This window comes from Lampetra fluviatilis, chromosome 17, assembly GCF_964198595.1.
Source record: "Lampetra fluviatilis chromosome 17, kcLamFluv1.1, whole genome shotgun sequence".
Lineage (NCBI taxonomy): Eukaryota > Metazoa > Chordata > Hyperoartia > Petromyzontiformes > Petromyzontidae > Lampetra > Lampetra fluviatilis.
In genome coordinates this window covers 5,377,489-5,402,513 of record NC_136291.1, presented here as the reverse complement: position 1 = coordinate 5,402,513, position 25,025 = coordinate 5,377,489, and the positions used below count along the sequence as shown (strand labels likewise).

General features: G+C 43.7%; 1 protein-coding gene across 1 annotated transcript; it reads right to left on the bottom strand.

Annotated features, from left to right (window-relative positions):
• Positions 1 to 289: 289 nt before the first annotated feature.
• GOT2 (glutamic-oxaloacetic transaminase 2) lies at positions 290 to 21,123 on the bottom strand. The gene is made up of 10 exons (XM_078864037.1): positions 20,872 to 21,123; positions 13,845 to 14,001; positions 8,353 to 8,481; positions 7,671 to 7,730; positions 7,069 to 7,230; positions 5,696 to 5,800; positions 3,538 to 3,688; positions 3,192 to 3,357; positions 2,563 to 2,713; positions 290 to 886 (listed from the first exon to the last, which is right to left on the bottom strand). Exons 1-10 carry the CDS (start codon positions 20,958 to 20,960, stop codon positions 764 to 766), a joined length of 1,293 nt encoding a protein of 430 aa, XP_078720163.1. The 5' UTR covers positions 20,961 to 21,123; the 3' UTR covers positions 290 to 763.
• Positions 21,124 to 25,025: the final 3,902 nt, after the last annotated feature.

Below are 25,025 nucleotides of genomic sequence, written 5' to 3'. Positions count from 1 at the left end.
TACGCGACTTTACCGAAAGAACCAAAGAGTAGGTTTATTACTATAAATGCAAATATTCATGAAACACTTGCACTTATTTCAACGCTTTACAATCCTTTTGATAGAAGGGTTTTTTGATGCCATGTTGGATAAAGATTGCAAGTGATTTCCAAATAAAACAGCCTTCATTCCGCATTTGATTAAGCAAAATGTAGAGTTTATAAACACGACAGATGCACTTTGCATTCAATTCGTTACGATCCAATCACTTGAGATTCAGAACTGCAAAAAATACAAATGACACTTGACATTATGATCAGCAATTCTTTATTGTTTTGGTATGTACATCACACCGATGTATCAGCACACTACACAAATAATTATAGCTTAAGTTTAATCTTTTGAAAGTAGCTGGACTGATTACTTATTGCCAACTTAAGTGCGACAGTTTACAAGCATTTATTTTTAATTGCCTCGTCACGAACAAAACCTCCCACCCGTGTGTTTAAAGTCAAATGCATCCTCACCCCCCCTACCCTTTTTCACAAGATTCTGTCAGCTTCAACAATGAAATTACTGAAATGTTGGTAATCAACTTAAAATGAGCTCTGCTAATACAATTTCATCAAAAATACTATTTCTGCATTTGCCATCCCTGTTGCCATAAGAGCAGGTAAATATTCCCACGATGCGCAGTATTTCACGACGTCGCATGTACTAGAAGGTGCTGTGGGTGCAGACAGATGGGCCCTGACGTTGCTGGGGCTTGCTTCTCCTCGGCTGCTCACTTGCTGACCTGGTGGATGGCATGCGCCAGGTAGCCCACGTTCCCAGAGCTCAGGCCAGCGATGGAGATGCGGCCGTCCTTGGTCATGTACACGGAGAACTCTTTCATCAGGCGTTCCACCTGCCCCACCACAATGACAAGTGCCGTTAGTGACATCGAATATGGCCAAAGATTAATGGTTGAACATTTGACACAGCGCTTTGTCGACTGACCTCTGAATGAAGGCCTCCCCCATGTCCGTAAATGGGGGATACTGGACCAAGCTGGTTAGTGCAGTTGATGAAATAGGGGAGGTTCAGATACCAAGATACCACTCGCCACTTCTGTTATCCGTGGCCAGGAATCGAACTCAAGTCACTGGCTCCATGCGATAATCACTACGCTAGTTTTATTTGAAGTGTATTTAGTTGGAAAATTGATCAGATGGATATATCTGGATATATCAGATGGATATAATTTACTAGCTTTTTTGCCCGTCCAAGGACGGGCGTTATATTGCAGTAAATCTGAAATATTCAATAGAAAAATTGTTCAGCTCATGATTATTAATGAGGGGAGGGGGTTGCCCCATATGGAGTGACGTCACGCACGGGACGGACAGACATTTCTGGGCGATTATAGTAGGTAAAAGGTTCTTCCATTATTTTTAACCTACTTTAATATAAAAAATATGTCCTTTATATTTAGTTATATACATCTAGAAAATGATGAATAGGGTTTAAGTCAAAATTGTTACACGATGAATTCCATCCAATTACAGTCATCATCAAGATACCACTTTAAAAGTAACGGCTTTATTCATAGCACACAACCTCAGTGCAAGTCCAATTCAATTTAAATTTTGGAAAATGGTAAAAAAACATGATGAAAAAAATACATTCAGATGCGGTCACACGAACAAATATGAAGTTGCTATATGTATAAGGAGTATTAATCAATCCCGTTTTCGGTCCATCTTCCCTCCTTGCACTACTCCGCTGGAATCAACTTCCCTTGTGCTTTAAGCAGTCCCCCTCCTTCAATTCCTCTTTAAATGCTTCCCTCGTTTCTCTACTGCCCATTCTCCTCCACTCAGTCCCTACCATTTTGTGATCCCTACGTACCCTCTATCGCGGTCACTCATTCCTTAATCCTTGTACACCCCTGTCAACTACATCATTACACTGTCATCGTTTTGTAAGCTATGTCAACACCTTGAGTGAAGGCGCTCTACAAATATAAATTAGATTAATCTAACTCTGTTTTTTTCGGTAAAGTCACGTAGGTAAAAAAATAAAATAAATGAAAACAACGAAATTAAATCACGACGTTTCGCTGTGGTTGTCCCCACCTGATGACGGATGCTTGTGTTGCGCCCAAAACGTCGTGATATAATTGAGTTGTTTTCATTTACTTTATTTTTTACCTACGTGACTTTACCGAAAAAACCAAAGAGTATGAATCCTTGCAGTCACGAAAGCTTCAAATCTAGAATTAAATTAATCTAAGCCGGGTACATTGGATATTCTTGGAGGGAGCAAACAATACATCTTAATCCCCAGTGGCAAATGTTTCATCTCATCAAATCAACAGACACCATGGAAATGCCAGCAGTGCAGAAGCACAATTCCATCGGACATTGTGAGACCCATGTCAGAATATTTATTTATCGTTGAGTAATCCAATAAACTGTGAAGCTCGCTTTCACAGATGTCAGATGGCAGTGGGGTGTGGGGGGGGGCTTGCAGGGTGCTGGAGTCTGCGACGGGGCCAAAACCGCCAGCTGACACGGACACAAGACTCGGCCGTGTGCCCACCTGCTCAGGCTTGAGGCCCGTGAAGCAGAACATGCCGATCTGGTCTGTGATGTGCTGCCAGTTGTGTGTGGAACCCTCCTTCTTCAAGTCATTGACCAGCTGACTGCGCATGCCAATGATGCGGTCAGCCATGCCCTTCAGCTCCACCAGCCTAAGCACACGCAAAGACAAAAGATGAAATTCCCATTGTTTAACTATGCAGACTTTCGGGGCAAATGCTGCGAGTGCCCATAATGACAGCAACAGCAAAAATTGTCGTTCACCAAGTGGCGGTGACATCACCACGGCGCTTGTGCCATGCTTAGGGTGCACTTTGAGCCCGTAGTGAGTACACACACACTGAAAATAGGACAGAGGTGAGATGGGTTTGTGCGATAATAGCAGATGATCGAAAAGGATAGATTAGTAGAGACAAATGGAAAAGATTACATTTGGTTGGTAAAATGTCACCAACTTCTGCCCTCAATCAGTGATTTCGTTTTGTGAATGCCTCGTGAAAGACCTTAGATTTTTACATTTCAACATAACTTGCAAGCATTAACATAAGCCGTTGTCACAAATATACCACTTTCATTTCAGGTCACTGGTTGAGGCTGAAGTTTACGTGTTCATGGTTCCGTGGACCGTACCACTCCTTGCGAAGGTCGGGGGTGTTCATGATGGTGGCGGCCAGTCGCGCTCCGGTGAGCGGGGGGTTGGAATACATGGGGCGGATGAGGATCTTCAGCTGAGACTCTACACGCTTGGCCTCTTCAGCATCCGTACACACCATGGTGAAGGCACCAATGCGCTCGCCTATCCCATGGGATATGGGGGTTGGGGGGTGCGAGGTGTGCAGTCAAGAAGAACACACGTTATCGGAGAATGGGCAAGACGATCAAGCTAATCCAGCTGCAGCATCTGCGCAAGTCATTGATATATAATGAATGCAGAGCAGGTCGGGGGCGAGCAACATGGTAATGGAAAGGTGCGTACCGTAGAGGCCCATGTTCTTGGCATAAGACTGGCAGAGCGCAATGTTGTGACCTTGCTCCAGGAAGTAGCGCACGGCCCAGGCATCACGGTTGGTGTCTCCGCTTGCAAAACCCTGGTACGCCATGTCGAAGAACGGGAAAAGGCTCCTCTTCTGCAGTTGGGGAACAGGAAGGACATTGCAGGGATAGCAATCAATACAATGTAATCGTGTAGTGAAAATTAACAAACAGCAATTCTCAAAAGCCATTGCAGATTGTGCTATAAGAAGGCAGTGTTGATGATGACAATTGAGGAATTTCAGGATTCCATGTAAATGACTGCCAACATACACCTAAATCTTCATGTGCACGAATTCCAACTGCTGTAAATATTATTGTAAAACTATGGCTTTATTTGATCATGCCGACAGGAGGCACGGACAGATTTTTCAAGCTGCGAGTGCAAATGAGAAAGGATTTTCTGTCATCATGACCATGTCGTTCATGACTGCAGACGGTGACGTCAAAGGCCCAGCGTGCGCGAAGGCATTAATGCAGTGAAAGCTGTTTACGAGTGGGAATGTCACATGCACACTTTCACAAAAGCAATTTTCACACATAAGAGACTTGCAGAATATTCACTGTCATAATAAATGTGCGTGTTAGTTGACTGAATAGATTGCAAAGAACTGCAGTTTATTTGCTCTATTAGCATCTGGCCTTTTAATGCTTAAAGCCACGTTTCATCTTCTGTGATATAAATTTAAATCCTCCCCTATACTTATAGTTTGACAATTTTTTTATCAGCGCTATCATGTACTCTGTTAACTCAATAAAAAGCACATGTAACAAGATATTTCGACCTTTAGTAATATATTATGCAGTATGAACGGAGGGATTCACATGCCCAAAACAATAAATTAATGAATATCTACGTCATAACTGGGGAGTCAAAAATAGCTTAACATTATGAACCGAAGTGCGTAATTTTCACCTGATAGTCTTGTTGACACTGCTTTACATTTATAATAAACATAAAAAAATCCCCCCATGTAGAAAAAAACAATCAACCACCAAGTGCTTCCATGCGTTAGTTTAACGGCACACAATTTGCTTTCGATATTTTCTGTTGATTGTTGAAAATAATGTGATAATTCCATCTCAGGAGCAAATTACTTTCCATTAGCACCTGAGAATGCCTCTCAACAGCTTATTAAATCCTTTATATTAAGTTCGCTTGCTTGCTTAGGACCGTGCAAAACTTTCGGTCGTTTTTTAACCCACTTCCCGTGATCAAATCGAGCTGACATTTTCCACACAGACTCGTTGTGCGTGACAATGAATTTTCGTGAATTTTTTTTTCCAAAATGTTACACTGTTTAGGGAATTTTTTTAAAATATTTATTTACCAATTGGTTAATGCTGGCACACAATCATCTGACCCATAGGTGGCAGCCATCTCAAGCCAGAGGACGAGAGGACTCTAGCCGCCCCGATGCCACGCATATAAAGGATTTATCGTGAAAAACTTTGTTTTTACGGGTTAATTTTTTTTACTTTTTTGTTATAGGTTCCATGGGATTTGAGCATTGGTGGCGAGATGTTAACTACCTCACCTGGTATGCAGGAAGTCGTGGGCTCGATCCCGATTGGCACCTGCATATTTGGAGTTTTCATGTCTCTCTCCTCTCTCATTATCATCACGGTGGCAAGATGTTAACTACCTCACCTGGTATATACAGGAGGTTGTGCGTTCGATCCCAACGCTGACGCCTGTATATTTGGGATCTGCATGTTCTCCCCACAGTCGCATGGATTTTTCTGCGCAGCCGGTTCGCTTATGAATAAGCGCTATAATGCTCAGTGCGTCTCTCCTGGCAAAATAAAGTTTAGTTTTAACGAAAGGCTGGCGGCAACTGTCCGGCTACAACGGCATGGAGACTGTGTAGGAGAAATTCCACGTGTGCGCAGAGAACGCCAGCGGCACGTTGTGATAAAAAACGAAACGTTGAAACGAGTGTGGGGCCTGGGGCGAGGGACGCAGGAACCAGTGGACTCGATTTGAGGACCCCTGCCATACCAGAAACATTGAGAACCATTGCTCCGTTGCATTCTTCACTCACCCCGGCACCTTTTTAATTGGTCTCGCTGCACCAACAGCTCATCTGATGGCGGCTCACCTTCACGACGGCAGCAATTTCCTTCCACTGCTCGGGTTTGGGATCCACGCCCGTGGGATTGTGCGCGCACGCGTGGAACAGGATGATGCTCTTCTCCGGGATTTTCTGCCGAACGAGAGAGGTAAAGGATTAACCGCGGTCTTTGACAAACAGAAAGGGAGGTCACGATGATGGCAAGCATTTCCTGGAGGCTCCGCACAAGGCGTCGTCTGCGGTATAATCGTTCCCAATTATATAGCCTCAGTAGTTTAATAAAAATAACACCAGTCTTATTTCCAATGAGGACATGGCTAAGAGGCATGCAACGATGCATTGTTTAATCGATTAAGAAAGCAAGCATCTAACCATGTGCAAACAATTATATGTTATTCATAGCTATTGTTTGTCGTTGGTTCATGTAAACCCTACTGCTATTACAGACACCGAATGCATCACAAATGCCCCTCAAACTTATCTCAATCGACTCGTGACCTTGAATCATGGAAATGTATCAAATCTCAAATCATCGCATGTATATGAATAAAGCCAAGTAATAAGCACAGCAAACACAGTACTGGAAACCCATATGCCTACAAAAGTGTTCCACACTCGATGGGCTTCATAAATGGTTTAAGTGCAAAGAAACACTGGACACTATCTCGTCACTTCTCAACTATCATTCTTGTACCTGTATGTGCTATGAACAGCAAAACCAGATACCAGAATGCCATGGGTGTGTGCACAGCAGTTAGGTCAACTATTCTTGCACCGACGCCCAGATGATTTAGTGGAATGTGACAGGGCTTATAAATAGAAACTTAGTAGAATAACATAACCAGGGTTCATGTTGGGTCATTAAATGTTTGTCATGTAACACTTAAGGATTGTCTTCATGCCATGTTTCACATTTGAAATATACTTAATAACAAAAAGCTCTTGCTACACACGATTACCTTATAAGTAGGGGTGGGGGAACCCCCAGCCCGAGGGGTTAAATACGGTCCACGATTTCACTTCATACAGCTCGTGCCAAAGGGTCTACCACTTCCAAATGTCCCGCAAACAATATTTATCCGTCACTACGGCCATCTCAGCACGCGTGTCTACTTGGGAATTACGACTCAAGATCAATGCGTTAGCCGGAGGAAATCAGTGCTGGAAAGGTGAGCCGTAATATTTTTGTTGCATTATTATTGAACAACAAACATGAAGCTGTAAAGTGTCTATGTTGCCAAAGGACGTTAAATATTCTACTTGGCCCTTAGTAATTAAAACGATTCCCTACCCGTCTTATAGGACGTGCCCCATCCATAAGTGAACGAATAAGAGAGGAACATATGTTGCAAGCAGATAAATAGTACGCGTTTCCACGCAACCAATGAGAACACACTCACCGAGATGTCATCAAGTGCCCCAGAAAAGTCAAATCCGCAGGTGCTAGGGTCGTAGTAGCGGTACGCCTTGAGCTGCAAGCCGCTGTCACGGAAGATGGGTGTGTGGTTCCCCCACGATGGCTTGGGCAGGAACATGTCGTGGCTGGCCTGGTGGAAGCGCGACTGCACCCGGACATTGGCGACGAGTCAGCTTGTGGAACATGGGCGTTAACGGAGCTAAAGAACACCATATACCAGGGTTTCTCAAACTCCTGTCTTCGCAAATTACCACACGATCCTCTTTGCCACGTGTTCCAATTTCTCCATTTAAATAGAAAATTTAGCCGAGGCCAAATGCAAAGATTTCAAAAAAAAAAAAAAAAATCTACATTCTCTACATCACGTGGGATGAGTTTATCAATCATATGGTGCGTGCAAGATGTAAATGACTTGTATGTATGAAGAACTTATTTCGCACTGTACGTAGCTAACTGTGCTAATCGGACGTTATTTGCAAGTGAATGGAGCAGCTTGCTAAATATAGGTGTACTATAGTGAGTCGCAATGACTAGACTTTAGGAAACCCTGCCTTAAACCGAGCTTACTTGGCTACGTGAACTCACCATGAATACTCCGCCCACACGCAGGCTGCCAGTCCCAGAGATGCACTGAACTGTGATGTACTGTGAAGAGATCAACAGTCAAGATACTTGCTTAGGAACAAAAACAGAGAATTGTTTTAATTCAAATGTATATGATAAGGAATGTTAGCATGCGCATCTAAAAATACATTTGCTTGGGGGCCGAATATTACGGAGCGATAAGAATAACATTAAACTAAGACAGCAGGTATTATAATATGGGCTGCATGATACATCTACTGCTTGGAGGGGGGGGTTTCTAAACCATTGTAAACTTTATCATCATCATGGGACCTCCTTTGCCAGTACCAAAATATACTAATAGGGTTTTTCCCCTTTTTTTCTGGCGTCATCTGGTCGAACACCATATGAGACTAGGCTCTAAAGAAAGCTGTCTCTGGTGTGGACCAATCAGTTTCAAAGACAATGCATACATTATCAGAGTATTGTTTTTTGTTTGCATTTGACTGCAAGTATTGTGGTTAACGTAAGCATGATCCCTTGCAAAAGGTGTCAGTTTTGTTGCCAGAAAAAAGGGGAAAAACCCTATTAGTGCATTGTAAACTTTGTTCTCACTCATTGAACAACAACAAAATTCCAGGCTTGAATCACAGCACCGGAACCGTCGCGGTTGTGTCCCATCAAGGGAAGGGTGACGCCTTACTCGGCCACTCTTGATGACCTCGCTGTCCTGCCCCAGGGCCAACTCCGCAGAGGCCTTGGTGAATTCGGCGAGGCCCCCGATGGGCAGGTACTCCTTGTCCTGCTTCTTCCCATCCAGGATGGCCTCAGCCTGTGGAGTATACAAGCATTCAAATATGTAAATTATGAGAACCCATCACAACTTGAAAAAATGCAAACTAGAAACAGAGATTTAACAACATATACACACAAAGGTGTGTATTATATGTGTACGAAAGCCCTCAGCCTTATCCAGACCACCAGCTCGAAAGAACTGAACATGTGGCCATTTGGTTGGGATGGCCATGTTTTCTCAGCTGTTGAGTTGGTGGTCTCAATGACAACATGTCCAATCATTCAGTTATTTTGAGCTCGACTGGTTAAGGCTGAGAGCTTTTGTACATGCAATCCACACCTTTGAGGATACCAGTATGACACAACTCAATACGGTTCTGAATACTTGAATCGCTTTACTGATGGCAGTTATACTTTGAAGGCTCAGCCTCTTAAGCCTCACCTTACCATATTAATAAAAAGTGTGCCGTACTTGGCCCTTCCCCCTCTCCAACCATTATATATACGGAGTGGTAGCTCTTGTAATCTCTCATTTACTTGATACAGCTGTCGTGGCTGTGACGGTTCCACCTGAAGACGGAAGCTTGTGTTGTCTCCGAAACGTCGTGATTTTTATTTTTTATTTTACTTTTATTAATTTTAATGTTTTACCTACGTGACTTTACCGAAAAAACCTAAGAATATGAATCCTTGCAGTCACGAAAGCTTCAAATCTAGAATATAGGAGTAGTATGGGAAGGTTGTACAACATTATATAGGCAGATCTTAGTTACTGTGTCAATGCCTCTGCAATATTCATTTTCATGGGCCATTCTTGGAACACACGCAGGGCTGTACTGTTCTGCGAGGGATCTCAGTTCAATCTTTATCTCATGACAATGCCAACAGCACAGTTGGGATAAAAATTGGGGATTTTTTTTTTCAATAGCACTATGTGTATATTTTTTTTTTACAGCTCATATTTAAATTTCGATTTAAAGCTTTCGTGACTGCAGGGATTCATCTTCTTGGTTCTTTCGGTAAAGTCACGTAGAATGAAAACAATAAAATAATAAAAATAAAACATAATAAAATTATGCTGCTTGCGTTGTGGCCGAAACGTCGTGAGAATTGTATTTTATTATGTTTTATTTTTATTATTTTATTGTTTCCATTCTACGTGACTTTACCGAAAGAACCAAGAAGATAATATTTAACTTCAGGGATCCAGCAGTTTATCTTACAGCCAACCACAAACACTGCCTGCAAACTATGTCAAGGACTAAGGCTCATGGTAATGACTTGAAGAAGGTTGAAGATGAGCCCATAATTGTCCGCCCCAGAGAAAGAGGCTTTTTAAGGGGTTCTTATAACCTGATGGATTTCAGGACGACTATCAAGAATATATCCCAGTGACCTAATTATACAGGAACTTGTAACAGTTAACGTTGATGTGCAACAGAGTATCATAGATGTGCTAACCAATTAAATAATGTGTTAAAACGAATAAATAATTGGAAATAAAAAAGTGCCTTACTCCTATGCTACATCGTGGATAGCAGAAGGCAAATATCTATTGTGTACTGTACTACGCAGCCAGGTCTATATACTCCTCAGCTTAATTCACACTGACCAGTGTGGCGAAGTATAGTCAAACAATCGCCTTAAGGCCTTTATCCAGCAGCGGAATAACGAAGGACTGTACATTACATAACAGCCTTAGCAAACGCTGATCTCGCTAAGCTGCTATTGACTACATGTACGGCGATTGTAAAAAGCCACATATGTTAGCCCTTTTTTCCTGCTCAAGTAAATGCAATTGGATATTTAATCTGCATGCGCTATCTTGGTCTATCAATATATATCTTGTAGTCTGCCAGGCAATAAATAATAACTACTCTTGTAGGTCATTTTAGGACAAACACCAAGGTTGTGAAAAGACAGTGACACTTGTTGCATGTAAATGTTGTGCACACACCATGTGGTATTAACGTAAACACGTTGTGAAATTAAGAGGGGGAAAAACATTTTTGAAGGCGAAGTATTTGGAATTCACCAACATCCAGACAAATTTTACAATTAATTTCTACTGGTTGCTCTACATAAGCCATATGAAAGGATGGGGAAGTCTCAAAATAATGTTATTTTGTAAATACAAAAGTAAGCTTTTGGGCAAAGACACATTGTAAGAATAACGGAATTTAATTGTTCGCACTTACAGCTGCTTTTACTTCTCTCACGATTGAACATGTGAGATTATCCCTTTCTCATGTGGCACTTAAAAACTTTAATCACACGTTTGCCCTTGCAATGCCAAGGTCACAGGCCCTAACTTCAACAACATTTAAGGCCAGTCTACATTCGGGTGATAGAGAGGATGCTCTGAAGCCCCCCAGGGAGGTATTTGGCCTACTATTCCATAACGGCCACATCGTGGAAGAGGTCAGAGTAGCCACACTTTAGCCCACCAGATGTGACCCACAGGTAAATTAAATGTGGCGTAAACATTTATACTACTGTGTGGAGAGTAACTTTCAGATCGTTTCAGCTGCCTTGCCGGCGATTGAATCGAATCGGCGAAATATGAATTGCAAGTAATGTGGCAGCATCCGCCACTCTACATTACCGGATAAAAAACCATAAGACTTGAACTTGGGAGTCTGAAGGTTCCCTAATAACAAGTCTGGCTAGTTTTTTCTGAAATCATAGAATAAACATGTGACCCGTGGCATGTTGTTCATATGAACCTTATAGCGGGACCCCGGGGTCCCATACGCCCCCGGCTCTCGCATAAACTGCGTTGCGACGTCTTTATGTCTGTTGAAGGCGAACGGATACGGCAATCTATTCCTCTCGATGACCTCTACACGATGCGCTAATCAAGGTTTTGTTCATGTCTACGGCAATTTTGGCAACGACAGGTGCTTGGTGAAGAACGAGGATTTATTTCTGGCCTGTGTCAACGGCGACCTTCTTCCAGGGGTGATCAGATTTCGGCTTGGCTGCTGGACCGGTCTCAGCGGCCGGCTCCACCATCGCGGCAATGGTGGCACGCTTTCGTTTCGTCGCGCGAGTGGGGCCTCCTTCAGGCATCGGATCGTCGTCGATCTGCGAGCCGATCTCGCTCGGGACAGCCGGATAGTACGGCAGGTGTTCGGGTGGAATTGAGAAGTTGTTGTTCGATAGCGAGGCCAGCGTCTTGGTTGCTAGGCTGCTGACAGGAGCCGTCGGCAATTGGATCGACTTGAACGTCTCCTTCTCGATTGTGTTGACGTTGGCGCCAAAAAGATCCCGTGGAATGGATCGCCGAACGATATCGACGTTCTCCGGCACGATCAGCGGGACGTAGGTGACCTCGTTGTCCGGAGTCGAGCTCAGGTGGCTCATGCCGAGCACTCCATCGACCTCAAAGCCGTAGTTTGTACGTGTATCGGGGCAGCATCGACTTTAAGTGCTTCTTCAATAGACTGTCCCAGCCTATGTAAAAAGGGCGTTGGGCATCCTGATGATCGATAAATGTTGCCTCGACACTGCTGATCAGGTTGACAGTATCGGCAATATGCGACGGCGTGTAGAGGTTCTAGGCCTTCATCGAACTGCGACACCATGCAACAACTCGATCGGCTTGGTTGTGCGAGTGCCCCGGTATGAAGTACAACAGAACGATCTTGCGGTAGAACAAGAGCGACAGCAGCGCTAAGAACATGAACACAACTTGAGACATGTTCTGGCCAATGCAGTTGTCCAGAATCATCACCAGGGTCTTGGTCTTGGGCATCGCGCCCGGGTTCTTGGCGAGCAGCCGCATGTGGTACGTGAAATGGGAGACTGCACAATGCGTCCGCGCACTCGTTGTAGAAGATCAGATTGCTGACACCGCTCACGATGTCCGCCAGCACGAAATTCTGCACCATCAGGTTTGAATTAAGTAATCGGCCGACGGTGGCATGTGACCATAGTGTGACATGGCGAAGCTACCGCCAAAGTCCACACTCTGAATCGTCGGCAGGCGGCTCGACTCGTGGGCAGAATTGACGTCGGGTTCGGCGTCGTCATAGTGGTCCGGAATGAGGTTGACGGGAACGTTCTGATCAGAAGCATGCTGCTTGACGTACTCCTTGACGAAAGTGGACACCATCCGGCGCTAGCCGACGCCCGCATCGAGATGGAAATTCTTCTCTAGTAGGCGCTCGCGTTCATCTGCTGGAAGATCCTCGCACGCGAGCTGGATGTCGAGGCAAACGCAGCAGTCACAAACGTCTTCCGTGGTGCTTGTCAAGCGCAGTCCAGGATAGAACATGTGAATGTATTGAATCCATCGCGAATAAGACACGACTCGACTCCCCTTGACAGCATCCAACTTGGCCTTGTATAGGCGATAAAGCTCGGTCCAGGTGATGTTGGGCTCAACAAAGTACTGTCGAGGCCGACGATGAGAGCAGGGAAAGCTGTCCTCAACCTCCCACGTGTTGGCATTCTCGTTGATGGCGTCAAGATCATCATCAGCAAGGACGTGATGTGGAACCTTTGCATTCGCTTGTTCAGCTCTTCTGCGCATTTGTCCTCGCTGTGCTTGGACGGCATGACAACAGAATGATCCGTGCCAGGTGGGTTGCGGTGTTTATGTGCGTGGTGGGACGGAGTCGCCAAAAATAAGTAAATTACGATTTTGATCATTTAATCTGGACCCTGGAGTCCCGCCAAAAGGTTCATATTTTAGTCTGTAAAAGGGCTGTAATTGGAAACAGAAGACAATGTCTGCCAGTTACCAGCACCATTTTAGTTGTGGATCCAAAGTGCAGAACAGATAACAAAAGTCACCCGAGAAATTCAAGGGCTCATATGCCACAGGGACAATTTTGTAATTGTTAACTACTGAAAATCAAGATGACGTTTGCTATGTATTCGTAGAAACCATTTTTCAAACACCCCCATTTGCATAATCCACTGAAGAATCGAAAACAAGACTGTGGACATACCTGCCTAAAGGCTTTACAGCTTTTAGTCTGGTGCTGAAGAGTACAAAAATAAGTAATTTGACAAATCATTGCATATGGAAATTTATACAAATCTGTGTGTGTCCCATTATGATAAACAAAGCAGAATCTATAGGACTAATGGATTCCTAGCTCTCACATGGCCATAAGGTTCACAATTTGGCAACTTATTGTATTACAACGACTTGGCACGGCAATTCCCACAGAGCTGCAAATCTGGCTTTTGTTGCATTGGAAAGTGCTACCCTCAGCCCTGATTTACACTTTGGCGAAGGGCACTAATGGCTTGGCTGAATAGGTGACGAGCCTACAAATCAAAGCAGGCGTAGTATTCTGAAAACTATGAAAGGCCACAAAACAGCAATATTGTGGCTTCTGTTGCAAATTTCAAAATAAGGCAGAACAATATTTAAGAAATACCCACCTTTCGGACCGACGGCAGGACAAATGGTTTGCCATTGTCGTCACGGTAGGCGCCGACACCCAGATTGATCTTCTTGGGGTTGGTGTCGCGCTTGAAGGCCTCCGTCACTCCCAGGATAGGGTCGGGGGGTCCCATCTCCACATTTGCCCACCATGAGCTGGGCAGCACACATTCAATCAACATTCTATCACTTGAGGTGGCCTAATGGATTCAGAAGTTAAGAGCTCTTGAGCCACACAGTTATGATTCCAGTGTTAAATCGGAGTCACTAGGCATGATTAAACTAGGTTGTCACGTGTAGCCAGTTGATGGTCTTAGCCTGGCGACTAAGGATGGCAAAAAACAAAACTATATTAAATAGTTATTTACTTTAGCCTGTATTCGCTCGGAGACTTAACACATTTATCTAATGAACACAGCACATTTCTGCAGGATATTAAAAGGAAAGTTTCAAGTGTGCATATAGGTCAATAGAAACAACTTCACAAGTATTAAGGTGACATCTTTCTGCAGCTGTTCTCAGACAGGATGATGCACTGCTAGCTGTATGATTAATTCATTCCTTAATGTAATATAATTGTAAAAAAAAGAGCAAAAAAAATGCTTAATTTGATTAAATAACTTTTTATCATGGCAGGATGGGTAGCAATGTAAATAAAATCTGTCGTGAGACAAAAAAAAAGGTGTGTCGTGGGACAAAACATTAAATCACCATTTTAAATACAACACTGGTATTTATGGTGCTGTAAAGTGTGACACATTTTTACCTGAAAAACGCCAACATTCAATTAAAAACGATCAAACACAATGCCGACATTTGAGGACGCGTTATGCATCTCTCTGCATCACTACGCCCTTGGGGCAAATACAGTACAGCATGCCGAATCCGAATAATGAGGCTGAGAGCTATTTGGGGTCCATAGTCTGTAAAATACATTTTTAAATCGATTATTCAATTCAATTCAGCTTTCTCAAAGGTGATTTCCTACCAGGAAACATCACTCACGGGCGAAATTAGAAACATGAAGCAATATATAAAATGATACACAGGGTGGGCTGATCCTTGGAGAGATAACATTTTAAAAATTGGAAAAAGTAGTTTTTTCCTACTATATCATACTATGTTCACGTTTGTGCTCTATAACCTAATTCGCATCACTATAAATAGAGAAAATAAATAAGCAGTATGTCTTTCAATTATCCACCTCTCCTCCACTATCATGGAAGCAAATGAAATGTATTACTATTGTACAAGTACCATCCCTAGCTGCAATCTTTCGCAAAGCTTATGGGAAATCCTAAACTGCATCCACACTAACAATGGCAGCCCATGTGGTGGATACTTGATGCAAAAAAAACTCTCCCGAGTGCTATTGTGGTCACCCAGAAGCCCATGGAATATATAACGACTCAATGCCCCATTCACAAATCCGAAGGAGGCATCATAACAACGACGCACAACACTACTCCCGACGCAATTATTTGACTCAAGCGCCTGAATGTAACATTGTTGCTCTACATCAGCCATCTCGATTGCCCCCACCTTAGCTTAACATGTTGTGATCATCTTTTTTGTTCGTAATTTATTTGTGCGCGTAGCATCGATATACTCCGCTACTCCTGATAAACCATCCGACTCAACCACCTGAATTGAAAAATTATTGATAATTGGTTTTTTACCCTTTTATCTGGCAACAAAACTGACACCTTTTTTACAAAGAGTCATGTTTGCATAGACCACAATACCTGCAGTCATAATGCAAACAAAAACATAACTCTGATAATGGACAGTGCATACATTATCAGAGTTATGTTTTGTTTGCATTATGACTGCAGGCATTGTGGTCTATGCAAACATGACTCCTTGTAAAAAAAAGGTGTCAGTTTTGTTTCCAGATAAAAGGGTAAAAAATACAATTATCATATTTTTTCTTCTGGCAAATGAGGTTCCAATTGTGAAAAATTATTGTTGCTCTGCATCTATAACACGAAGGCGACGTAAAGTACCACACCACGCAGGCTAAGGGCGCGTGGAGACGTTTGTATGAAAATAGCTGCAGCAAACAAACAAACAAAAAACCTCCTTCAAGGTCGCCGGAAAGTCTCCTCTGTCACGGTACTCAACACGCGGTCACACTTGCCCGCGTCACGGCCACCTCTTCCAGGTCGGTGCAAGAGCTCCCCAAGTGCCTGGCGCGTGCCGCCCAGGCTGACTGACCACTTTGCACGATTGCAGCAAATTCGATGCCTAGCTACTCTTGCCACAAAACCAAAGAAGATTGGCTAGATATTTGTTTTGACCCCCCCCCCCCTTTTAAATAACGGTTGCAGAGTACAGGCACAAAAGGTGCAACAACGCAAAGTGGCCAGATACCCAAAAAAAGACACAACCGAGTACGTTAGCTTGACTGCACGAAGGTTATAAGAACTTGGAATAAAGAGATGCGAGGGAATTCCAAAGTCACGCAGTAAGTGCAGTTGAACACAAGTGTGGAAGAGATGAAAAAAGACCAGTTAAACAGAGTCCTCAAGGGTCTAGGAATGAATGAGCGACAACTCTAGTAGCAAGAAAAGGCATCTAATCATACGTGCCGCCCTATTTTAGCTTAACATGTTGCGATGATCTCTTTTGATGCCATTTTCGTTGCCCATATAATATCATCGTGACTTATCAGTGATAGGGTGTCGTGCTGTCCAAATGGGCTGGTGGGTGTGGTTCTCATCTAGAATAATGGTCCAGAGACACTGTTGAAAATGCCATGTTACTAAGACGGAGGGGGGTGGGGGGGAAGGATTATTATTAACATGACCTTCATATTCCCCACAGAAAATGGTGCTGTTTTCATTACCAGAGTGCTCACATATGGATGACGCTGGGCAATTGAATACGCATTTTTTTTTATCCATAACTGAATTTTAAGGAACATGCACACGTTAACAATGTGCTTTCGTCAAACAATCTGCTTAAGTGGTGTAAACCTGGTGTGGGAAAATCACAATTTAATTAAAGCGCTGGTATATTTAATTATCTACAAATATTAATTGCACAATACAAATTTGCATATTTATGTACGTAATAAATACTGTAATCAAGTTATAAGTTGACTATGTGGGTGCTCTTGTACAGTTACCACATTCATATTCTTGGTTCTTTCGGTAAAGTCACATAAGGGAAATAATAAAAGAATACAATTTTTGTTTTACTATTTCATTATTTTATTATTTCCCTTCTACGTGACTTTACCGAAACAACCAAGAATATGAATGCCTGCAGTCACGAAAGCTTTAAATTGAAAGTTACCACATTGTCAATCTTCCTTATCACTGAGTTTAAAAGAAGGTTAATGACCGTTACGAAATGCAAAATATGTTGGGTTGATGGGGGCTCGTTGTCAATGCTTGGTTTTATTTTTAAACGCTTCTATCTTGTTCAAGGACACGTTTGTGTAATGCAATACTACACGTCTGTATCATTCAGCCTCGGCCTCCCCATTTTTTACTGAACATCAATGCTGAATTGGTAATCTTACCATAAACAACCAATTGTGTAATAAACAATCAATAGCACCATTGTGTACCGACTTGGATAATAGTTAAACAGGAAAAAAAACGCCCAGCCTGGTTTGAATAAACCCACATTGCACATCCGAAGATTTGCTCAGTCTATGAAATCGCATTAGCAGCACTGGCAAGGTGACCACGTTGCATTTATTGGCAGGCAAAACGAGGTCACCCCTAAGCAAGCAGAAACTGCGCTATATTTTAAACCAAATGTATATGCATTAAAATGCGTATAGTGCATGGAATAAAAGTTTACCATATGCTCTCGGTATTACAATACTGGGTCAGTTGGACATTTAGATGGCAAGTCCACACGAGCCAACTAGAGCAAATATAACTGTAGTTTTCATGTTTATTGTACGAATGTGCACGCCAGTTCACTAGTGCATTCAGAACGGTGCATGGTAATTGTACACGAATATCAATAGGGTATTCAGTTATAATGAATGCCCTACTGATGTGGTCCCTGTATGGGAGCTGCATTATCCCCGTGTTGTATTGTGGCACGTGTTATACTGTGTATTTACCGTATGGTGGGCTCAAGCAGTCCTCTAGAGCGATATAGGTCGTTTCCTGTACAGTGGTCCCTCTGTATGTACTGTAGTGTACGGCATAAGGATTATGGTAATCCCTGTACCGTACACTACAGTACATGGTGCTGTATTCCACTGTGTAACTATTTTTTAGTTTCTGTGTAGTAAGTGTTATTTCCTAATTGCTTATGCCTCAAAAGTACAGAAAATTGATATTATTCACCACAAACTTTGCTTTTGTGACCAGGACAGTGATATTTAGAAATTTACCTATTTTCCAGAACATTCCAGATATATTCAGTGCTGACTAAACTCGGAGTAACTTCTAGAACATTCTAGAACTTTCCAGTAATATAAATAGTAGTATAAATACAAAGGCCTTAAGCCCACCAGTTCAATTTAGTTCCAGCTGCCTAAGTGGATACATATCTGTATTTTTCTGAGATGGCGTCAAGAGGCTGCAAGCATCCGGCAGATGCATTTTGCTCTGTCTGCAGCCAATTAATCAAGACACGATTGAAAAAGTACTCGACAAGCATCTGCTAAGATGTGCGACGCCTACAAGGCATATTTCGGCATGCCTATCAGGGATCAAGACAAATACTGGGCATCTCAATTCACCTGCGAGCAATGCAAAAAAACTCTGGAAGGTAAGATGAACAATTTAATGTTATAAAATTAGTAAAAAAAATATTGTACAAGTTTAAAATTTCAAAATTACAATTTTCAATGTTCTTGAAAAAATCTAGTATATATGAAAAATGTTGCGAGAATCTCTTAAACATTAGTCATGGGTGAAATAATTGTATTTTTATCGGATGGTACAGAGGGGAAAAGAGAGCCATGAAGTTCGCTATCCCAAGAATTTGGCAGGAACCCACTGACCACTCAAGCAACAGCTACTTATCCATAATGGACCCTTCCAAACGTCAGACTGGCAAGAATGCACCTGCTATCACGTATCCGGACCTTCCTTCATCCATTGCCCCGGTGCCACACTGCCATGAGCTCCCTGTAACCACTCCTCCGGAAAGAGAGCGGCCGTCTTAAGAAGAGAGCAGCAAGTCAGAGGGTGAGGAAGACGTTGTAGATCCAGATGACAATTTCAGAGGTGGAGCTGAGGAGAGAAACCCATACTTCGCCAACCAAAAAGACCTCAACGACTTGATCGGAGATATTGGTCTCACCAAGTCCAATGCCGAGCTTTTGACATCTAGGCTCAAGCAGTGGAACTTGTTGAATAAAAGTGTGCAAGTCGCAGATCAGGGGAAGCGTCACCAACCTTTTAGCAGTTTCTTCACCCGTCAAGATGGGCTCTGCTTCTGCCACAATGTGGCCAGTCTGTTAGAGGCAATCGGAATCGCCTGTAACCAGAATGAGTGGCGCCTCTTCATTGACAGCTCATCCAAGAGCCTCAAAGCAGTGCTGCTCCATAATGGTAACAAGTACCCATCTCTTCCCCTGGCACACTCGGTGCACCTCAAAGAGGATTACAACAGCATCAAGACCTTGCTGGACGCCTTGAAGTATGATGAGTACCGGCTGGGAGGTCATGGGAGACTTCAAAATGGTGGCATTCCTGATGGGTCTCCAAGGCGCTTCTACCAAGTTTCCCTGCTATCTTTGCCTTTGAGACAGCAGGGACACCAAGGCGCACTACCACAGGCGGGACTGGCCACAGCGGACCGAGTTCTCTGTGGGGAGGAACCACGTCAAGTGGGAGCCACTGGTGGACCCCCGGAAGGTGCTGATACCACCACTGCACATCAAATTGGGCCTTATTAAACAGTTTGTCAGAGCTGCAGATAAAGAGTCGGGAGCCTTCAAGTACCTTCAAGACTTCTTCCCTAAGCTGTCTTAGGCAAAGGTCAAAGCCGGTGTCTTCGTCGGACCACAGATAAAGAAGATCCTGGAGTGCAATGAATTCCCCAAGAAGCTTACTAGTAAGGAGAAAGCGGCTTGGAACAGCTTTGTCGCAGTCGTTCGTGGCTTCCTGGGCAATCACAAGGTCGAAAACTATGTGGAGCTGGTTGAGACTCTGGTGAAGAATTGCGACACAATGGGCTGTATGATGTCCTTCAAAGTCCATATCCTTGATGCTCATCTTGATAAATTCAAGGAGAACATGGGAGCGTACTCAGAGGAGCAAGGCGAGCGCTTCCACCAGGATATACTGGACTTTGAACGTCGCTACCAAGGACAGTATCACGAGAACATGATGGGAGACTACATTTGGGGGCCGATTCATTAAAGTGATTTACAGTATAATCGTAAATCTCGAAAAACTACTCACTTTTAAATCTCTTGTAGTTATTTGTGTATTACTTTAGTATAAATACATGTTAATTTTAATTCATGTTGTTTTTTCAGACTTTATGTGAACGAAAAGACACAAATTCGCCCGTTTTCTCATTGAAAATAGGTACATTTCAAAATATCACTGTCCTGGTCACAAAAGTAAAGTTTGTAGGGAATAATATCCGTTTTCTATACTTTTTAGGCATAAGCAATTACGAAATAACACTTACTACTCAGGAACAAAATTTGTATTATTGAACGATATTGTGGCATTCACTTGTCTTTACAGCGTTATGGTTCCTATTCACATTATTGCATCGCGGTCCTTGTATATACATTAATACGGTGGTGTCTCCTACGTCTCATTGTGACCCTTAATGCGACGTTAACGACCCCAAGCACCAGCCCTGGGCTCTAACAAATTGCCCGATCGGCGCTGCAGCAGCGTGCCCAAGCCTGGCCCAGCAACGACCTTGAGGCCTCGGGAGGGCCCTCTCCATCCAGCAGTGGATTGACAACGGGCCCCAAGTGACATCGTTACGCGAGCAAATCACGGGGGTGGCGGTTGGACAAAAACTCGTCCACATCGCAACGATTTTCACAGCGACCGCGGCGAAGCGGGTCCCGGTCCTCACCTCGCCCTGGCTGCTGCGGCCGGGGCGACCTTGAGCAGGGGCAGTCGCCCCAGAGCCGAGGCCGTGAATCCTTTGCGCAGCGCCGCCATTTGGTTGGTCGCTTCGCGTTGCGGTTGCGTGAGACCGACAGAGACGCGGTGGTGATAGAGACTGAGGAGGGCACACGCGTGTGGACCGTGGAGGGTGGAGGGTGGCAAGAGCGCACGGACTTGCTGCACGCGGGTGGGTGGGAGGGTCCTACTTGTACCGCGAGATGACGTCGTGTGAATGCCAGACGTGCGTTGTGATTGGACAGAAATGACGTCGTGTCCACTCAGCCGTCGCGCGGGTTGTGAACGTGACGCACGGAGGTTTGTGTGGCTTGGCATCGACGCGATGACGTAAGCGGTCTACGTCATGACGTTTTGCAGCCGATCGTGAGGGTGATACCGTAAAGGCGTGGCTTAACCTCAACGTGATGACGCAAACACAGGGCGTGGCTGTAAATGCGGTTTACGTCATTACGTCACACCGACGCGGATCAGAGAGGTGCCTGTTGCCCGTGGCTTTAGCTCTGACGTCATAACTTGATCAATGTGATGACGTAACTTTCCAAAAGTCATGGCCAAGTGCATTTTACTCAAGCCACGTGCGTTTGAGCTCCTGCCAAGGTTACAAATTGTGTGCATGCAAAGTTGTCAATGGATTTCATCATCTAACATAACATTTAAAGAAAATATTATTTCATAATTATTTACAAATGTTTCAACAAATACATTTCCACGAGTACATTTATTATTGTTTCTTGCATTGGACGATGAAACACAGTAAGCCGAACACGAAAATTGATGGGAATGGGTTTTGAAAACCCTTCCGTTTCATCACGTGATTGATGATGTCGATGGACGACGGCCTCCCGACTGCCCTCTGCTGCCCGCCACTGACTGGCAGCCCGCCCATGCCTTTTCCCCACGCTAGCCTGGCCGTGAAACATCACCAATGTTATAAGTACTATCCATTCACCCAAGCACTATCCACGCTCAACCCTGACGAGCTTCAGAAATATGAGATGGGGTGCATTGCGGGTGATTTGGTGAAAGGCGGACTAACCACAGGGTCCATCCATCGCCATAGAAATAAAGCTTTCACAAATGCATGTTTAGTTTTATTTTTTCAGAACTCCTGGGATTGTATAATAATAAATCAATGAAACTCATATTTGCTGATTCCATTTCTCTTTTACAAGATGTGTGTCAGCACAATTGCCAAAAATGCATATTATACTGTTAACGTTTTAATGTCAGAGAGGCACAAAAATTTAAGAAGAAAAAATCATAAACGTTCAAAAATGTTACATGGAACATCTCACATTTACATGTGCAACCCTTTTGTCAATCCACTGCTGGGTGAGGGCCTCTGCACACTGTGGCGTGGGACGTGGGGGTTATTTGGCCATATTTCACCACTATCCTGGCCAGGTTTGTAAAGGTGGGGAGCTCAGATTTGGGAGCATAGAAGGCAGAGGTCGCAAACGGGTTTCCGTACCCAGCCGTACCCGTACCCTACCCGTACCCGGTCGGGTACGGGTAGGGTACGGGTATCGGGTACCTGATTGCGACCTCTGGGATGAAGCCATGTTGCAGGCGCGGGTGGGTTGATTCTAGGAACTTGAATTGTGAGAAGAGACAAGACGTTGGGAAATGAGTGACAAACAGTTACTCACCAGTGACTCACAGCCTACCCGTACCCGTACCCGGCCGCACCGGGTACGGGTAGCCGGGTATCAGGTAGGGTACGGGTATCGGGTACCCGGTTGCGACCTCTGATAGGACAGTTCTCCAACTAATTTTGCTACACTGCCATCTGCCCAAAAAGTAGCGTCACAGCCTGTAACAGTTGTGCATGCTCGTCGCGCTGTCATGCAAGATACACGATCAATTATGGTGATGTGACGAGATCGGATGCATTCCAGGATATGTACTTGTAGGGTTATAGCCTCCTAAATATTCTGCTATATAGGATTATAATGAAAGAAAATTCATTATTAAAATAAAGATAAATATTGAAATAAATTCCCGTGAGACGTTATGAATCTAAATGATTCATTGTCGTCCGGAGGCATTCACAAAAAGTTACAAACCAAATGTGTATAACCCTCACCTGAACATGGGGTGGCGCTAATTACCATGTTTTTGAGCCATGGGAAACATTCCACATTCCTAGAGCTAAGACAGCCACTCCACAGGAAAACCAATACAGTGTAAACATTATAAAAGGCAAAGGTGCAGCCTTGAAAATTCCTGCTAATGTCACTGCTGGTGGAAGGGCATCCACAAGACGTAGCTATGAGAACCCTGATGGAAGGTATTTTGACTTCCTCTTCTATGCTGGTCAGATGTTGTGGAAAAGTTTTGAGAACACGCGCCTTACCCTCACATACACGACCGGCCAATCGACTCTGGTGAACCCATTTATATTGCTGGGTGGACAGAGGTGTGGGGGATTTAAGAAACTTTCGTCATTGTTAGCTGCCATACCGGGTGATTGAACGTGCATCCTCTGGAATGCAAGTCCAGCGTGCCAACCATTTCCCCAAGGCAGCGTCCCAACATATACACTAATTTAATGTCCTTTACTTTTCCAGCAAAGCCCTACTGGGACTCCATACTTTCTAAGGAGTGTTCTGCATTGGGATGTTTGTATAATTCCATTCATGTTTTGCATCTGGCACTCAGGCATTGACACAGTAACTAAGATGTGCCTATATAATGTTGTACAACCTTCCCATACTACTCACTCCTATATTCTAGATTTGAAGCTTTCGTGACTGCAAGGATTCATATTCTTGGGTTTTGTCGGTAAAGTCACGTAGGTAAAAAATTAAAATTAATAAAAGTAAAATAAAATAAAAATCACGACGTTTCGGAGGCAACACAAGCTTCCGTCTTCAGGTGGAACCGTCACAGCACGATAGCTGTATCAAGTAAGAGGACTGTTTTCTTGGAATTTCTCTTACTTGATACAGCTATCGTGCTGTGACGGTTCCACCTGAAGACAGAAGCTTGTGTTGCCTCCGAAACGTCGTGATTTTTATTTTTATTTTATTTTACTTTTATTAATTTTAATTTTTTACCTACGTGACTTTACCGAAAAAACCCAAGAATATCTCTCCTATATGGCTCAGAGATGTGGTCAACGACAGCGTTACTAAGCCGGAAAAATGGATGCCTTCGATCAGCCTGTAAAGGATACTTCACTTGAGCGAGCACATCACCACAGGGTACCCCATCAGTGTCTGACAAATAGCCAGACGACTTTGGTTCTTCTGAATAAGTTGCCCGGGCGGATGTCTCAGCAGATCACACCAGAGCCCTGCGAGCGATCATCGACAGCCAAACCCACGCCACGGCTGACGTGGCCATGCACAACACCGACTGATTTTCAACTCCATGGCCTTGGCCTGCAACTCAGCATGGCGGCGAGCGCTAAGTAGGGTCACCTGGTGGCGTCTCGTGTGGACCGCCACGTCCCGAGGGGTTCATGCCTGATCACGATGATAATGATGTGCTAGGGAAATATACATGGAGAAAACCATCGCATACCAGCGAATGGCAATGCTCTGGAAAGTGAAGTTATGAACACATTTGTAATATTTACACCTCTGGGCCACCTTGCAGCCCATCAACTCTTTCTTCTCAAAGTTGTGGACGACAGGTGTGTGCTATACACCACTGTTAGCTTTCCTCAAAGTGATGCTCAATTTATCAACAACAGAGAGATCAAGAGAGATGAAGGGCTACTTTTACGTTGCAAAGGGGGATTTGTAGCTCACACAAATCACTGGAATTTGAAGTCACGGCTGTAGATTCTCATAGACTCAAAAAATGTGCTTCCTTTGTCAATACATGTTTAGGAAGAACAAGTGGCTTTTGCTATTAATATCAGATAAAAGTCAAGTAAAAGTTATTTATTAGACCAGGTGAAAACTCAAGAAAACAGGATAGAGAGTCAGATTTGCAAGAGTGGCCTAGAACACCAAATGACAAATTGAAACATTACAGCAAAGAAACAAAAATAATTAGGAATACTGTACGCTTAAAATGACTTCATTCATTAGCAACACTGTAATAACAGCGCTTAATATTAGGTCTTGCAATGAAAGTTATAAACAGGGA